Source organism: Mauremys reevesii, linkage group 4 (assembly GCF_016161935.1).
Source record: "Mauremys reevesii isolate NIE-2019 linkage group 4, ASM1616193v1, whole genome shotgun sequence".
NCBI lineage: Eukaryota > Metazoa > Chordata > Testudines > Geoemydidae > Mauremys > Mauremys reevesii.
The window spans coordinates 80,128,957-80,147,788 of NC_052626.1; the positions used below are offsets into that span (position 1 = coordinate 80,128,957).

At 42.9% G+C, this 18,832-nt stretch overlaps 1 protein-coding gene across 6 annotated transcripts in view; it reads right to left on the reverse strand.

The window, feature by feature from the left end:
- Positions 1 to 18,832, reverse strand: part of TRIM44 (tripartite motif containing 44) — a 104,617-nt gene that overhangs the window by 82,514 nt on the left and 3,271 nt on the right. For all 6 annotated transcript variants that reach the window (XR_005598526.1, XM_039538951.1, XM_039538953.1 and 3 more), the window contains exon 2: positions 11,401 to 11,478. Coding sequence is in view for 5 of the 6 variants with exons in the window: in XM_039538951.1 (XP_039394885.1) it covers positions 11,401 to 11,478 (78 nt within the window). In the remaining variant the exon portion in view is untranslated. The remainder of the gene's footprint in view (positions 1 to 11,400; positions 11,479 to 18,832) is intronic.

The following is an 18,832-nucleotide window of genomic DNA, read 5'->3' on the forward strand; positions in this document are numbered from 1 at the left end:
TATGTATAGGCTAATAGTTCTAAGTCTACAACAGTAAACTGTTTATTCAAATGAAAAAAGTTTTATTTGGGGATTAGAGATATATTGTTTTCTCAGACTCAGAGGTGGCATTGTGTTTTGAGTTCTGTTTTAGTTCTGCAGCAAACCACATTAATGCTTTGAATTCTATTCATCAATCTACCAAATACTTTTTTTCCTCCTCTTTCCATCCACCAAAATAAACCCCGGTATTTACCCCGAAAAAGTTATGAAGAGGTTTTTGCACCGATTTTCACCTGTGTTTGTTGTGGTGGTAATAAACACTGATAAATTCCTGGGAAAAATTAAATAAAATAAAAACTGAAAACAAAGGGCCCTATCCACAGAGCTCTCTAGTAGCTAGGGTTCCCAATTTTGGTTGGATGAGTTCCTGGAGATTTCATCACATGACATAATCTTTAATTAAAGATTAATCTTTAATTCCTGGAGACTCCAGGACAATCCTGGGGGGTTGGCAAACCTACTAGTAACCCAAACCATGCCTTCCCATCTACACTGCTTTTTAGTAGTGTTATGTCCCTGCAGCCTCCCCATTGCCAGAGTCTTTCCTGCAGTGGGGAAAGGCTCCAGCAGTAGGGAAAGACTCTGGTGGCTCCCCCTGCTGAAGCCTTCCTCCGCTGCCTCCCCTCTGCCAGAACCTTTCACTGACATGTGTAACCACACGCACCAGTGTGGACACAGCCTGCTTTTCACTATGGCATATACACGTATACTACACGGAGCCACCAAAGGTGTGTAGCATAGACGTAGCCTAAATGCCTTGCCCAAAGTCAAACCAAGTCTGCTGTAGGAACAGGGAGTTGGATTGATGTCTCCAGACACACAGGGCTTTATTCTTCACTGTCTTTCGCCTAGAGTAGTCATTTACACCATTATTTCATCTGCTAGTTTAGGCGACAGCTCCTACTTGACAAACAGACATTAAGTTTCTAAACTAGACATCCCAAAAAAGCAAAACGCAGTCAACCTACCCTCCAATTAAAACTGGAATCTCCACTCATGACTAGAAACCAATTCAAGCAATTTCAGGAACAGTCCATCACGGACATCCTACTTCATCTGTTTACAGTGCGATTTAGTCCCATTAAAAATGATGGCTCTGACAATAGCTTAGCAGATCATTAGTACAGTGTGCGTTTGCCTTTTGATGGCTAGTCATCAGTCGTGTGAGGTCAGTTTGCCAGTGTAAATATATAGCAACTGCCCTGATTTAACAAAACCTAAGGAAGAGCTGATTAGTAATGGACATTCAAACAACATTTTGTTGTTTCTAGAATATAACCATTTGTTTAGAATGTTATGAGGCAATAAGTTTCCATGAAAAAAGAATACAGCAACACATTATAAGCATCATGTTGCTTCAGTGGTTTTGTCCTCCCTTTCTCTCTGTGTGTAAAGGGTCTCTAAATAATACTTTAACCATCTTAGGAACAGATAGCACAAAGCACTACAGACGAAACCACAATCCACTCCAAGAATCATGGCTGTCTAATGTTATTAGATTTCTGCAATTCTCCTACCCACTCCTCTCAAAACCTAGAGAAACAATTCCGCTCTAGGAGTAATCACACAGGAAGTGGGTGGTTGAAAGTGACACGAAAGGTTTGTGGGGGCTCTTTGTTCAGGCAGGCACTATATTTAAAACTGATGTAGAACATATTTCATTCGGTTTACAGAGACAAAATGTGATTCATTCCCCTCCCAAACGAGTCCACTTATTTCAAAATGAAAGACAGTTAAAAAGTCAGCCCCTTGTTTCCCTACCCAAGGGCTTTCTAGTTCTGGTGCAAGATTGCAAAATGTAACTTCTTGATTGGAAGCATCACACACACCCCCAACACAAGTGGTACAGCATTAGTGGTAGTGCAATAGTGGGAAATTTTTAAGGAAAAAAAGTCTAGTATAGACTAAGCCAATGAGAGTTACAACACAACCTTAGCACAGCCCCTATTAGTTCACCTGGTAAAGGAGCAATTTATGTACTGAATGACCAGGTTGGAGTCTCACCTGTGACAACATGCAGGATGTACATACAGCAAAGGCATCTGAGGGGAGATTGCTACCTTATGGACTCTCATTATTACATTTTCCCTTCCTAGTAAAAATCAAGATTAAACATTCTTTGCAAGATACATCTCAGTAAAATCACTGCAGCAACTTGATGAGGGCTCAGAGAAAAACAGAGAAAGCATCATTGTTAGCCTCTCTGCCAAAAGCTGGGCTTGCTATGTGTACTTCACAGTAGAAGCTGCCTCAGTCCCAACCACAGATGGTGAATATTGCTTGGCTGTCCATTGCTCTCCACTTTTCCCTGAACTGGGACAACTCATTTGGACTGTACACATTCCAAGGGTTTTTTTTTTTTTCCTTCAGCATTGTGGGTGAACTTACAATGGTGGAAGAATGCTTTCCAACGACAGAACTGGTAGCCAGGGACCTCACAGTTACATGCAAATCTGCCATGCACCCAGCAACTGCCACATCTCTGACTGCTGAATGTATGCTGACACAACCTCATTTCTCTAGACGTTTAATCTCCCAGTTACAAGTGATCAATCCACTTGCAGCCTTACAGTTTGACACACCCTATGCTTGGAGTCCAAAATTGCCCCAACAATAAATAATTTACATTTATGTAAATCAATGTATCAATCAAATGAAGGGTCCAATTCTGTTTCCATAGAAGTCAGTAAATTGTGGGACTCAGAAGACAAGAGTTTAATGCCCTGCTCGGCCACAGACATGCTGAGGGACCTTGGGCAAGTTGCTTAGTTCTCTGTGCACCAGTTTCCCGATCCATATAATGGGATAGTAGTTCTTCTGTACCACAGAGAGGTGCAGTGAGAATAAATAGATACATTACAGATTTTGAGGTGCTCAGATAGTAAAATACTTATACAAGAGGACCATGCTTTGGAAACACACTAGCCAATAGCAGCACAGGGGGGATTTTGATAGGCAAAAAGTGATTTATACCATCTGGAATTTAGTCAGGACACCAGGATTATCACCTCTGCTCTTACCAAATTAACCACCACCAGTGGTCAACGCTTGTTTTATAACTCACTTGAGGGAAAACACCCACCAGTGCCACACTGGGGCATGAGTTCTGCTCTGACCAAGGAGGAAACACTCCACTCAGTGAATCATTGACCTTGATTCCTGGGAGGTCTCCCATTCAAAGAGTGAGCTAGCCTGACCCAGTTTAGCCTGCAGAATCTGACAGGGTCACATCAATGCCAATACCAATACCAGCCATAAATTTGAAAAAAAAAAAAAAATCCAGCTTTTCCTTTTCATGGTAACAGGCTTGTCAATATTATTAGTGCCCTTTCCTCTGTGGGGATTTCAATTACAGATCAATGAAATTTGCATCACTCCAGTGGGAAATTAGCAATTGTATGAACTAACTACAGGACCCTTCCCTATGATGCCATTATCCCCTACCCCTTTTTCCTTTTGCATTGTATACATTTGCCTGGCATATAACAAGTGAGCCAGTGAATGACCAACGAGATTAAATGAGATTCACTGTTAGATCGTTATCTACAAGCCAGATCTCCTTAATTCATAAAACTGTAGGGTTAAGCCTCTTTATTTACTGCAAGTAAGGCACCTTAGTCCAAACTGAACAGGCGGATGAACTAGGCAAAGTGAAAAAGACTCTGTCAAATGTAACGCTCAGCTGCTTTATCACTATTACCATAGTAAAGTTTCATAAGTAGGTAGCAAGGGTCTTAAATTAAACGTCACATATCATCTGGCACTGGAAACATGAAATGTAGTTTCCTATAGGGAAAAAGAGTCACAGCTCTGCTCAGCTTGTCAAAATGGCATTTGCCTCATAATCAGCTCTTCATTTGGCAGAGACCGTTACTGAAAACTACTTGCTAAAACTTTAGATGAAGAGGCAATTTTGTAGTTGTATTGAACTGTTTAAAGCCCACGTTTCTCTGACAGTAACAATAAAGCAGAAGAGGTGACAAAGAACATTTCACGGCTTTAAAAAATGAAGTTGATATTTAAAAAAGGCCATTTAACCTTCTCCCCTTCCTGCTTCTCCTTCCCCACAAAACAAAAGGTACATCCTGCAACTATTTCCCTTTTACACAAGTCAGGGACTGTTTCTGCCTTTTTGTGTTGGCTCCAGAAAGGTTGTTAAATAGACTTATAAACTCCAGTTAACTGCCTCTGTGCACTGATCTTCTGTTTGTATAAATACACACAAACCCCCAGCCTGTTAGACTTACACCGGTGGTCACAGGTAACACAGCTACACTGAACTAGTTAACTGAAAATGAGGTTCTGTGCAACAAAGAAGGGTTCCTTTAATTCAGATGCTGCTATGCTAATTTGCTTGCGTTAGTTATAAAAATAACTACATACAGTTTATAGCATTACAGCAAAAACAGATTAAGGTGACTGCTGATAACCAGGTGGACAGTAAACTATAGTGCTGGAAATGGAAGGTTAATGTACAGAAAAACAGGGTAAATTAGAAAGTACAATATGCCAATTTAGAAGGGACCCATTTTCCTAGGAGCCTGATCCTGCCAGTTGCTGAACACCCTGGTCTCCCATTAACTTCAATGTGAGTTAGGGATTCTTAGCACTTCACAATTCTGAACCTCACTTTGTGTCTATATGTCTGAATCTACTGGGATTTATGTTGAACTCTAGTCTGCAGACACTCAAGAGGCACAGTGGTAGCAGAGCCGTGAGTCAGAGTCTGTAAGAACAAGGTTGACCTTTTGATATACAAACCCCCAAGGAGGAGCAGGACCTCCAAGTTACCAGATAGGAAAGGGAGGGGGAAAAAAAAGTTAGGTCTCCCTCTGGTCCAATTGCCGAGGGGAGGTGGGTACAGGAACACAGGCTGGCCAATGAGCTACTGAGCACGTGTGGGGTCACGAAGCCATGAAGCTTTTGCTTGTATTTATGGCCAGCTTTTTAGAAGAACTTTACAGTTTTAGTCTGGGCCTTTTATTCGTTCTTTGTTTGGATTTCTTTTATTACACGATCATACAATGGCCTCATACAATGCTCTAGGCACCTCTGACAAACCCATTAATTACCCAAGATCAAATAAAAATACCAAAAATACACAAAGAGAAAAGTTAACCTCCCTACATTGCTGCTACCCAGCCAACATCCATCGCTTCACAGACAAGCAGTAAAAGTGGGCCTGAAGGCTAATAAACAAATTCCAAAAGCTCCACGCCAAATCCTTCTTCTCCAAGGAAATTGCCTGCTGGATGCAAGGGTTGCAGGTCTCTCCAGACAACTAGACAGACTTATGTGCAGTGCTGGGGAAGAACCAGCGGTTGTGATACATGTAGGTACCAATGATATATGGAAAGATAGGAGAGAAGTGCTGGAGACCAAATTTAGGCTGCTATGTAGGAGATTAAAACCCAAGACCTCCATGGTAACATTCTCTGAAAAGCTTCCAGTTCCACATATAGGGCCAGTTAGGCAGGCAGAACTGCAGAGGTTCGAAGCATGGATGAGACGATGGTGTAGGGAGGAGGGTTTTAGATTTATTAGGAACTGGGGAACCTTTTGGGAAAGGAGGAGCCTAGATAGGAAGGATGGGCTCCACCTAAACCACAAAATGGAACCAGAATGCTGGCATGTAAAATTTAAAAGGTCGTAGAGGAGTTTTTAAACTAAGGGCTGAGGGAAAGCTGACAGGTGTGGAGTAGCACACAGTTCAGACAGATACATCCTATAGTGGAGGATCTATTATCAGGGATTTTTTATATCCTAGGAAAGAGGAGAGGATAGAAGTTGATAAAGTACAGAGAGGAACTGAAGAGAAACAGGAAAATGAAAAAGAGTCCCATTTGATGACGTCACTTGGAGGGCAGACAACTGAAAGTGCTGGTATACAAATGGTAAAAATTTAAATACTAAAATGGGTTAACTTGAGGGCCTGGTATTAAATGAGGATATTGATATAATAGGCATCACAAACATTTTGTGGAACGATGATAATCAATGGGATATGGTAATACAAGGGTACAAAATATATAGGAATGACAGAGTAGGTCGTGCTGGTGGGAGAATGGCACTAAATATGTGAAAGAAAGCACGCAGAGCCAAATACAGTAAAACTCTTAAACGAATAAAACTATACACAGAATCTCTATGGACCTTTCTTAAGAAATTCCATACTTGAAAAACAAGAGAATAGCAATAGGAATATACTACCGACAACTGGACTAGGACTGTGATGGTGAAAGTGAAATGCTCAGGGAAATTAGAGAGGCTTTAAACATAGAAAACTCAATAATAATGGGGGATTTCAACTACCTTCATACACACTGGGTACATGTCACCTCAGGGAAGGATGCAGATATTAAGTTTCTAGACACCATTAATGACTGCTTCTTGGAGCAGCAGGTCCTGGAACCCACAAGGGGAGAGACAATTCTTTATTTAGTACTAAGTGGAACACAGTATCTAATCCAAGAGATGTATGTACCTGAACTGCTCAGTAATAGCGACCATAATATAATTAAATTTAACATCCTTGTGAAGGGGAAAATGCCAAAGAAGCCCACCCTAGTAACATTTAAGTTAAAAAAGAACTACACAAAAATGAGGAAACTAGTTACATAGAAATTAAAAGAAACAGTCACAGAAGTGAAAGGTCTGCAAGTTGCATGGAAACTTTAAAAAAAAACTATTATAGAGCCTCAAATTATATCTATATATCTTATATAAAGATAACTAGAAAAATGCCATGATGGCTAAACAACAAAGCAAGAGAGGCTGTTAGAAGCAAAAAAAGCTTCCTTTAAAAATTGGAAGTCAAATCCTATGGAGGAAAATAGAAAAGAGCATAAACTCTGGCTAGTCAAATGTAAAAGCATTATTAGGCAGGCCAAAAAAGAATTTGAAGAGCAACTAGCAAAAAACCAATAGCAAAAACAATTTTAAGTACATCAAAAGCAGAAAGCCTGTCAGTGGGGCCATGGATTCTCAAGGTGATAAAGGATCACTCAAGGAAAACAAAGCCATAGTGGAGAAGCTAAATTCTTTGCATCGATTTTCACTGCAAAGGATGTTAGGGAGATTCCCACAACTAAGCCAGTCTTTTTAGGTGACAAATCTGAATAACTGTCCCAGATTGAGGTGCCAATCGAGGAGGTTTTGGAACAAACAGATATATTTAACTGTAATACGCCACCAGGGCTAGATGATATTCATCCAAGGGTTCTGAGGCAACTCAAATATGCAATTGCATAACTACTAACTTAAATCGGCCTCTGTACCAGATGTTTGGAGGACAGCTTACGTGATGCCAATTTTTATAAAAGGCTCCAGAGGCAACCCTGGCAATTAGAAGCCAGTAAGCCTAACTTCAGTACCAGGCAAATTGGCTGAAACTATAGCAAAGACCAGAATTATCAGACAAATAGATGAACACAAATCTGTTTGGGAAGAGACAACCTGGCTTTTGTAAAGGGAAATCAATCATGCCTCACCAATTCTTTGGGGGGGAGGGGTCAACAAAAATGCGGACAAGGGTGATCCACTGGATATAGTGAAGTTGGACTTTCATAAAATCATTGACAAGATCTCTAAGGCTCTTAAGCAGAGTAGGCAGTTATGGGATAAGAAGGAAGGTCCTCTCATGTATCAATAACCGTTTAAAAGGCAGGAAACAAAGGGTAGAAATAAATGGCCAGTTTTCAGAATGGAGAGAGGTAAATAACTGGGTCCCCCAGGAATCTATACTGGGACAAGTGCTATTCAACATAGTCAAAAATGATCTGGAAAAAAAGGGTAAACAGTGAGGTGGCATAGTTTGCAAATGATACAAAATTACTCAAGATAGTTAAGTTCAAAGAAAACTATGAAGAGTTAAAAACAGATCTCACAAAACTGGGTGATGGGGCAACACAATGGCAGATGAAATTCAATGTTGATAAATGCGAAGTAATGCATATTGGGAAACATAATCCCAACCATACATATAAAATGATGGCGTCTAAATTAGCAGTTACCATCAAGAAAGATCTTGGAGTCATTGTGGATAGTTCTCTGAAAACATCCACTCAATGTGTAGCAGCAGCAGTCAAAAAAGCTAACAATGTTAGTAACCATTAGGAAACGGATAGATAATAAGACAGTAATGCCACTATATAAATTCACAGTGCACTCATACCTTGAATACTGCATGCAGTTCTGGTCGCTCCATCTCAACAAGGGTATTTTAGAAATGGAAAAGGTACAGAGAAGGGCAACCTAATGATGAAGGGCATGGGACAGCTTCCATATGAGGAGAGATTAAAAATATGGGGACTGTTCATCTTAGAAAAAGAGATGACGGGGGGGAGGGGGGGGCAGAGGGGCATGACAGAGATCTATAAAATCCACAAATGGTGTGGAGAAAGTGAGTAAGGAAGTGTTATTTACCTCTTCACATAACACAAGAACCAAACAGAACAAAGTCACCCAATGAAATTAATAGGTTTAAAACAAACATAAGTACTAATTCACACAATGCACAGTCAACTTTGTTGCCAGGGGATGTTGTGAAGGCCAAAACTATAGCTGGGTTCAAAAAAGAATTAGATAAGTTCATGGAGCTATTAGACAATAGCTATTAGACAAGATAGTCAGGGTGTTCCTAGGCCTCTGGCAGGCAGATGGTGGGACTGGATGACAGGGGATTGATCACTTGATGGTTGCCCTGTTCTGTTCATTCCCTTTGAGGCATCTGGTGTTGGCTGCTGTCAGGAGGATGCGATACTGGGCTAGATGGACCATTTGTTTGACCCAATATGGCCATTCTTATGTTCTAAGGTTTATCCCCTCAGAATAAGAGTCAACTGTAAAAGCCCACTGTAAAATATAAACTACATGGGGAAATGGAAGGGTGGGGTAAAGATGGAGGCCATTCTTAAGGAGATATTCAAATAAGAGATCCTTAGAACTTTAGGTAAGGGTCCAAAATGGATCTCCAAACTTTTTAAGGTTCATCACTAGTCTAACCAGCCTCTCTCACCACTCCAGCCTCCTCTTCCTCCCACCCCCAAGACATTGAACCAATGCACAAAATAAATGGGTGTTTGCAAAAGCCAATTTATAATCCCCAAATGAAAGCAGCCATACACAGACATTCCTAACATTATATATTGTACCTATTTCATCCATGCTCTTTAGGACCCTGAAGGACTCACTGGCCCTTCTGAACTTTTTAATTAAAGAAATAAAAGGCTATTTAAGAGAGGGAAGGAGGTTGCTGGAATCCGTCCAAGTCCTAGCTGGGAAGGGAAGAGCTGCTAGATTTATATTAGATGAAATCATAAATCTTCATTCACCTTTTGCAGAGCTCTAAAGCTAAAAATAACTACAGTGCCTGCGGGACTTCAACATTTGGATTAATCAAGTCTTGTAGTGCTAGAGGGAAAAAACGCTACAGGAACAAAGCGCTGGAGGATTTCAGGGCCAGAGCGTTCAGGCAAGGACGCTGTATCCAGAGATCGAACTGCTGTTTGTTTCTGGTTCAAGCAGATGTTTCAGGAGAATTACAGCAGGGGAAAGGAAAAAAAATCTCAGTAACAAAACAGTCTATTATAGAAGGAAAAATAGATGTTGGCCACAATGGAGGGGGGCAGTCAGCCACCCCAGCTACTGTACCAGGTACTGTGAGGTTTGGGTGTTAGTAGAGAATTTGTTACATTACAATCTATGTTTTGGTTTGGTATACTCACTGTGCATTTGATCACAACTTCCCTCCAGCTCATTTTGGAATTCCAGTACCAAACAACCCTTAGTGAGGAGCAAGCAGGATACAATTACCACACACTATGCAAACCCTGGAAGTACTTACAAATAAGTAAATACATGATTTAGCAACTGGAGGGAAATATGGAAACAATCAGGAAACTTCAAGAGAATACAAGTGCACAGGATAAGAGAGAAGGAAGACCTATCCCGTCATCTACAGTAGAACCTCAGAGTTACGAACACCTTGGGAATGGAGGTTGTTCATCACTTTGAATGTTATGGTTCTTTCAGACGTTTACAGCTGAACATTGATACAACTTTGAAACTTTACTATGCAGAACAAAAATGCTGCTCTCCCTTTATATTTTTAGTAGTTTATGTTTAACACAGTACTGGACTATTTCCCCACCCCACTTTTTTTGGTCTCTGCTTCTGCCTGATTGTGTACTTCTGGATCCAAACGAGGTGTGTGATTGACTGGCAAGTTCAGAGCTCTGGTGTTGGTAACTGACTAGTTCTACTATATACATTGTGGCACCTTTGTTATGCTACTATTTTTGTCCCATTGAGTTTTCAATACATCAAGCAATGGGGTTTGCTGCAACTTCCCACTTGGAAGTTTTTCCTGATAGCTGGCGTAAGGGTATGTCTACACAACCGACGTTAAAGCGGTGCCGTGGCTGTGTAGTTGCGGCTCCAGCACTGGGAGAGAGCTCTCCTAGCGCTGTAATAAAACCACCTCCACAAGGAGAACAGCTACCAGCACTTGTATAAACCACTTTAGTCTCAATTTTGCTGATGTATGCCTTATATTTACCACAATGTTGAGAAGTAGAAGCCTTCTTTCCGCTCTCCTGCTGAGATGTTTGTCAATGATAATTCCTGTTTGTGGCTTCTCCTTCTGACAACCACTCCCAGGCCCTCAAATGAAGCTTTGCAGATGCCATTTCCATTGCAGTGTTTTGGTTAGCAAATGGGAGTCCATGTTAACAGGTGTCATACCAGTAAGTAGTTCTTAGTAAACTCCTTGACTCTGCACTGGAATACGTACACTTGAGCTGTTATACCTTCCCTTCTCTTTCCAGGTGGTCTGTTTTTCCAGGAAGATTGTCACCTTTACATCTTCTGACAAGATTCCATGTCACATGGAGCCTTAGCACATTCTCCAAAGGGCTCTTGGTTATTATCTCAACTTGGATGACGAAGGAAGACTGTTGTCCTAGTTTCCCCAACAGATCATGTTTATCTGATGCCACCTTAGCAACAGTATAGCTCATTGTGGACCTTTCACAATTTGTTTAGCTACACTGATTTTAGAGTGGGTGTGGGCCTCTAAGGAAGTGCTACTGCAAAGAAAATTAACAACACACTTGTCTGCGGTTGAGGGAAAACAATTAATGATTCTATTTTATGACTTTGCACATACAAGGGGAAAATATATGATATACCACTAGGCATATTCGAAGTCTGCTTTCTGTGTTTTGATTGACATGCTTAATTAGAGCTCAATGTAACATTCAGATAGTCATTAACAATATACTACGCTTAGCTCAAGGAGAATGAAAGGCAAGAGAGAGAGCGCGTGCATTCAAACAAACAATCATTTCAGTAACTTACTTTAGGGTCTGCACACTTGAACTTTAACCTTTCCACCATCTCCAGCATGGCCACCTTCAGGTCAACAGGTTCTCTATTCTATAAGGAAGGGAGGACAGAGGTCACTAAACAGCACTCATTTTAACTCCACCAAGCACAACAAGGATTGTCACAGGACAATGGGAGGCAGCAATTTTTCAGCTAATTCTATCAGCCAAGTTGCAGTGAACCCATGAATACATTTGCCTCCTCTTCTGGGACTATTTTTGTTCAGACAAAAAGCTGCCGCCAAGTGAGCTGAGAAAACTATTGGAATGAAAATTAAATGCAATTGCACAGGCTGACTCATTCATTGCTTTGTCTCATGGCTCAGCTACACCCATGTTCACTGAATTAGGGCCCAATCCTACAAGATGCTCATTGCCCCTCAACTACTACTAAAGCCAATGGCTCAGTGACTTGCAGGAGGCACTCAGCACTTTACAGGATAAGGCTCTTACTGAGGATCTGCAAGAATGGGGTGGGCTGGGTCCATGTAACATTTACATTCTATAATGGGCACTGGCTGCCTGATAATTTAATCTTGTACTTTTTGTATATCCATTTATAAACAGGAGCAGAGAGAGAGATTAAAAAAGGAAAGAACTAATTAAGGAAGCAATCAAGAGTTCATACTTCAGGAGAGAGAAGTGAAGTGATAGGCACTTATGGAATCCCTGGAATATTCATTTCCTTTGCTTCAACTGTTCTATGCAAAAAGTAAAGTTACACTTATCTGAGAGGATATTTGCACAGGATGATTCTGCTTATAGTGAATGTTTCTGATGTCTTCCTTTAAAAAAAAAAAATTACTTGGGACAGCTGCATCAAAACAGGAATAATGTCATCTGTTTCTGTTGCTCATTCCTCACTGGAAACCTACCTAATAAAGGTATTTATATAGCGCCAGTCAGTTTCCAGGTATCGTATCCTCTGTTCCTTGAGCAGTCAGTTATGACATTCAGATTAGGATTTCAAAGGAGGCGGAAGAAGCAGGAACAGACAAAAATCAAAAGCAACAAAGATCTTATTTGTATACAGGTGCTCCAAGTAATCAACCAAATAAATGGTTAACTATTAAAATATGGTATATAAGCAGGCATTTTCCAGAAGTTTTTCAATGAGGCATCAATAGCAAGTGTCCAGGACTAGTTTGACGTGAGAGAAGGCAGAGTGATTTAAACAATGCAAGCAGCATCCCAATGATCCTTAACACACACCCAGAGTCAGAAAACAAGAGCATTTTTTCCACTCAAAATACATTAAATGTCAAAGCAGAGAGATGTGAGCAGGTCCCATCTGATTTAAACTCCTGTGCTCTAGATCCTCCACAGTAGCTCCTATGATCCTAGTTCAGAGACTAGGATCTGCTTAGGGCATTACCTGAGTCTGTCATTTCACTTGCCACGTGGCTCTTCCACAGCATTAAAACATCATCCCAATTATTTTTGATAAATAAGCTATCAGGGTACGACTTCTGAAAGTCGAACAAGGCTGGTTATTGTCACCTACTGACCAGGTGACAATATTACTTGGAGCATGCTCTTTTGGAAAGGAGAGTTGAGTCTGAACACACATTCTAAAACTAGGACGATCCAAGCCACTGCTAAAAATGTTTGTTACCCATTAAAGATTCTCTCTCCACTGCGGATACAGGAGTACAGACAGCAATTTGAAGTTTGCAAAAACCTAACCAACCTTATCCCGCCACCCACCTGACTGAAGCAGATTGATTACATCCTTGGTACTGCAGGCCTACCATGCACAAATAAGGGTGCAGAGCAACCTCAATGCTCACTCATTTCACAGAGTCCAGAGCACTCAGCATCCTGTGGGACTGCACTTCTATAGCAGGTGAAGTTAGATATAGACACCCCGCTAGGAACTCAGTAAGAAGCAGGATGAACAACGAGAACTTGCTAGTTCATTTCAAGAAACAGTGCTCCAAGGAAATTAAAATTGCACCCAGTATGCACCTGCCCAATCTGTAATAGAGATGGGAGCATCATGGTTAAATTTGGGTAAATATGAACCAGGAGTGTATTCAGTTAATTTATTCTGCGAATTCTGGGATACAAAAATTTAAAATAAGAAAGCGTGTGCCGGGGTGAGAGTCTATGCTACCCAAGAGGAGATGGGGCCAGGGCTCAGATGGCTAAAAGCCTCAGTTATGGCAACATCCAAGGGCTGTGCTCTGGCTCAGCGTTGCAACTGCCACTCAGTGAAAGTCACCATTTGGACCTTGAAAAGTCTCCAGATGGAGCAAAAATCTCTCTAAACTCCAGAGAGCCTGTATTTTATCTGGGTGATCATCTTAAATTGGCTGCTGTCATCACATGGTACAAAGAAGCCCCAACTCCACACCAATTTCCTAGATTTGATGCCTGAATCCACTGCTAGTGAAGTCACCAACTTCAGCGGGAGCAGTCCCTCCATCTTTTCCTAAACAGGAGAAGTCTTGTAACCAACAACACTTCTAAAGTACATATGATTGCAATGTTTTGCTACTTGGTAAAAGCTTTATATATTTGTTTGCAGGGACACATCCTAGTGAATTGTTTCTTGTTTCTTTTTCTTATTTTGGGGAAAAGGTGATTAACATATGAATTACATCAGTATGCCCTTGAATGATTCAGTATGGGTTTTACTCAACTTGCAGTGGAGTCAGTTGTAAATGTCACACTTTTGAATGCTATTGTAGCATGCAATTTGAAATAAAACTCCACAAGTATAAAAGCTAAAAAGAAAAGGCTTCTCTGACAGATGTGGTAAACATTAGGACAGCTAGAAACGCATTCATTGGAGTTTTAAAATAATTAAAACTGAATTTTAAATAAAGTGAATACAGGCATCAAGACAACAATTGCCTTTCTTCCACATGGCTGTGGAGATTTATTGAAAAGGACAATTCTAAGGACTCAACTGCTCTCCTGCAAAGTTTCCCCTTTCAAATATATTGCAACAAGATTTAAGTGTTCTGGGTGAAGTGCTGGAGGGTGGACAGAGCTCTCGGGTAGCATTACGGGTACTGCAAGGTTGACAGACAGACAAGAGATTCTGTGTAGGAGACAGTAGGGGCGCTAAATAGGCGGTGCTTCTTCAATGCTCAGCTGAACAATCGGCTGTACCATTTGTTCACCATTTGGTCCATTCCTGTGTGGCCGCAAGGGCTTGACCAGTTGAAAGTCCTATGTCAGAACAGACTTGATGCACCCATGTAATAGGGGGGTCTGTCTCTGGGCCGTCTCCACTCCTCAGTTGGTGGAACTATATCCCAGATGTTACAAGCCACCCAGAGAATGGTGTTTGCTGGAATGCCTAGAGGCATTCTGGCAATATGTCTGAAAAGCACAAATGGCCCCAGTAGTCTGTAGACTGGAGCAATCATAAACATCTGCGTTACAAAGTCATTCCAGTTTATGCCCAATATACGATGTTGGCATTTTGTGCAGAAAGCCTCCAGCTTTGTCCAGTCTGAGCAACATAGTGTCCATGTTTCGCAACTGTACAGCGGAGGATTCAGGATCTATTAGAGTTGTATTTGGTTGTGCCGAGATGATGTTGATTCCACATTCATCGTAAATGACCCTTTGTAAAGGGCTATGGGTGATCAACATCTGAGGGGGGATTGATGTGTGCTGGGCATCTGGGGGATGCCAGGGTGGGTGCTGATTGTCTATAGGAATGCAAGAGGCTGCATGGTGAGCGCCTGCAAGAAGTTGGGGGAGGCAGGCAGCTTAGTGCCGAGAGTCTCTTACCTGCTGAGCCCAGCGAGACAGTTTGCAGCCGGAGGCTCCATCCTCCACACTGCTGGATCCTGAGTGACAACAGGGCAGACTACAGCTGCTGCTTGCTGCTGCCTAGAGTTACACAAGGAGCGACTGGTGCCACTGCATTTCCCCTCATCATCGTCCCCCTACCAAAATCTGGCACCCCTGAAGCGCGCATGGACAGGCGCCTCCAACTCCAACCAAGGTCTGACCGGAACTGAAGCTCACTCCCTGAGCACAGGCAAAAACAAAAGTCACCAGAGTATCCACAAATTTATTTAAAAGTCACTGTTCAGCGACCTGGTGCAGCAAACCTTGACAAATCTTTCTGAGACTAAAAAGCTGCTAGATTAGCAACAAATTTGCTAAATTGGCAACACTGCTCTGGGCTGCAACACTGCCCGAAACTATCTGCTTGCTGCAACCCCCACTTTTAACATGCCCTCTCATCCCTGCCCCCAATGCCAAGGCTTGTGAAGGCTAACTCTCAAGGACTCCTTATGGCTGTCTCCACACTACCTGCCCCAGCCTGTCCCTTCCAGATCTGGGGCTTTTAGAGCTGCTTACACCATTTCAGCCTTTTTACCCAGAACAAAGGCACTGGAATGGTGGGGAGGAGGCAGAACAAGGATTCCACACCTTGTTTTTAAAGGGATGCTAAGTACCCACAGCTCCAGTTCAAGTCACTGGAAGCTATGGGTGTTCCGCACATCGGAAATAACTCCCTTAATGAAATGGGCATTCATTAATCCTGTTTCATTACTTGCCTTGTTCTAATCAGCAACTACTTGAGTGCCAAAATAAATTCTAATAATTTCAAAAAAACATAAGGTTCCCTCTAGGGGTCAGCCCATATACTTCTCTTTCAAACCAAAAATCCATCAACAGAACCACTACCCCCTCACCTCCTCAAACACTGGCAATGCTTGGATTCAGATTCCAATTTAGCAGGTCAGGCCAATCTGTAATTTTCTGGGTTTCATCTTATTGACTTGGAACCCTTAGCCAAAGAATGACCTTGACAAACAACAACAAGATTTCAGCCTATTATCCAGCCCCTTCACCTCTGCGCATGGGTGGGTTGTGGATGGATTGCAGCTAGTGGAGTCTGTGTTACTGACACTTTCACTTCTTTTAAGGGAAGCACAATAACAATCTGAAGGTATGGCTACACTTGCAGCTGTACAGCACTGTGAGTTAAACCTGTCTTCGTACAGCTGAGTAGGGAAAGCACTGCAGTCTGGCCACACTGACAGCTGACAGCGCACTGTCATGGCCACATTTGCGGCACTTGCAGCAGCATTGGGAGCGGTGCATTATGGACACCTATCCCACAGAGCACCTCTTCCCGTTCTCGTGCTGTGGCTTGTGGGAAGGGGGCGGGGCATTCTGGGTCCTGTCCCAACGCCCCGTGATGCATCGCTTCGCATCCCAGCAATCCCTGTGTTTCCGTCCACATTTGGCGCCATCTTTCAACGGTTTCTGTTCAGGAAGCTGCAGGCCGGGACTTTTTTCCCAGAGCGGAAGATCACAGTAGAAGAAGTCGAAATGCCCATTGTGCTCCTTGGAGACCCGGCTTACTCGTTAATGCCGTGGCTTATGAAACCCTACACAGGGAGCCTTGATAGCAGCAAGGAACGGTTCAACTACAGGCTGAGCCAGTGCCCAATCACTGTGGAGTGTGCTTTTGGCCATTTAAAGGGCCGCTGGCGATCTCTGTATGGGAAGCTGGACTTGGCCGAACACAGCATCCCCGCGGTTATATCCGCGTGCTGTACCCTCCATAATATTTGTGAAGGGAAGGGTGAAAGGTTCAGTCAGGCATGGACCTCTGAGGTTCAACACCTGGAGGCTGAATTTGCACAGCCAGAGAGCAGGGCTATTAGAGGGGCCCAGCACGGGGCTGCAAGGATTAGGGATGCCTTGGGGGAGGAATTTGAGGCTGAAAACCAGCAGTAATGTCTGGTGCCCTGCATGGTAGTGAAGTGCAGTGCTTACTATGTTAGTAGGAATCTGTGTTTGCTAAGCTGATTTGCAGTGCCTGTTTCTTTCCTGGGCTAAGGTATCTTTTACTTTATGCAATAATAAATAATGTTTTCAAAGCCAAGGAATCCATTTACTGAAAAGAAAATTCATGTATTGAAAAGAAAACACAACTTCTTGGGAATCAGAAAGGGCAAGGGGGTGGGGTGGAGAACGGTACAATCACAGATCTGCGTATGTCCTGTCTGGAGTGCTGTGCAATGAGTGCTGCACTTCAGGATGGCTATACTGCATGGTGATGGGGGTTGAGTGCAGAGGGTAAGGGTCGTAGTTTTCAGGGCTGGGTGGTGAAGATACAGGTGTTGGAGGCAGCTGGTGGCGGTACGAACCCGCATGTTGGGGAAAGTGGGTTGGAGGTGACATGCAGTGCATTCCAGTCATGGCCTCTTTCCATCATGGCCCTTGATATCTGCCTGAAGGTACTGTAATTCCTACGGCTGGAGCGCAGCTGGGACTGGACAGCTTCCTCCCCCAAACACTGATGAGGTCCAGCAACTCGCCATTGCTCCATACTGGGGCTCGCTTGGTGCGTGGAGACATGGTCACCTGGAAAGATTCACTGATTGCTCAGCCAGACGTGGAGTGCTAACAGGAAGGGGATTTTTTAAATTCCAAGGGAATATAAAGGGCAGGTCTGACGGTTGGTCACCTGAGGCCAGGGCAGTAGAGTTCGAACTGATGACCAGAGTGGCTAGAACAGGCATTGTGGGATACTGCCGAATACTTCTGGAAGCCAATCAGAGCGCACTGGGCGGCCACATTGGTGCTGCAGCGGCGGCGCGATAATCTTTATTCCTCTTGGGGAGGTGGAATTCCAGCAGTGCTGTAGCCGTGGAGATACAGCGCTGTACGTGCCTTGCCAATGTGGACGGGGAGTGAGGTACAGCGCTGTGGGCGGCTTTATTGCACTGTAACTCGCAAGTGTAGCCAAGGCCTGAGACACTGAAGTGACACTACTGAAACAAGTATGGCTTGGGAGCATTCCCCCAAACTCTTCAAAAAAAAAAACAACAAAAAAAAAACATATTGTGCACGTGAATTCAGTGCTTACATCGGGAGTTGTCTTGACAGCCCTGGAGACTGAAGTCCCAACTTAAGACAGAAAACAGGCAATGCAAGGAGAGCAGCCAAACAAGCTTCCCCTATGCGCTGCAACCCAGATCAAAGGGACCAGCTCTCGGAGATGGAGAGGCGCCTGCTCTCAGTGGCCCTTCTGCTGAGACTGCCAACAACAGCGCTACAGGTGCTAGCAATTTTTACCATGTAGACCGTGAAACTGGACTGAGCCAACAAATTTATTTCACACAGGCCATCCAACAGCCATCAGATGGTAGGAACTCTCAGTGAAACAGCAGCAGCAACTATTGGGGGTTGGATACAACTCAAAGGCTTTTAATATCTTACTACCAATCCCCCCTGAATCATCGAGTCCACTCTTTATGGAACTGTGGGAGAAGGTTTCAGAAATGTGCAGCTGAAAGGCAACAGCAGGGTAGACTGAAGGTATGTCTACACTACAGCAAGGAGCAAGCCTCTCAGCCTGGGTAGATGGATCTGAGCTGTCAGGGCTTGTGTTAGCACACTTAAAACAGCAGTGTGGG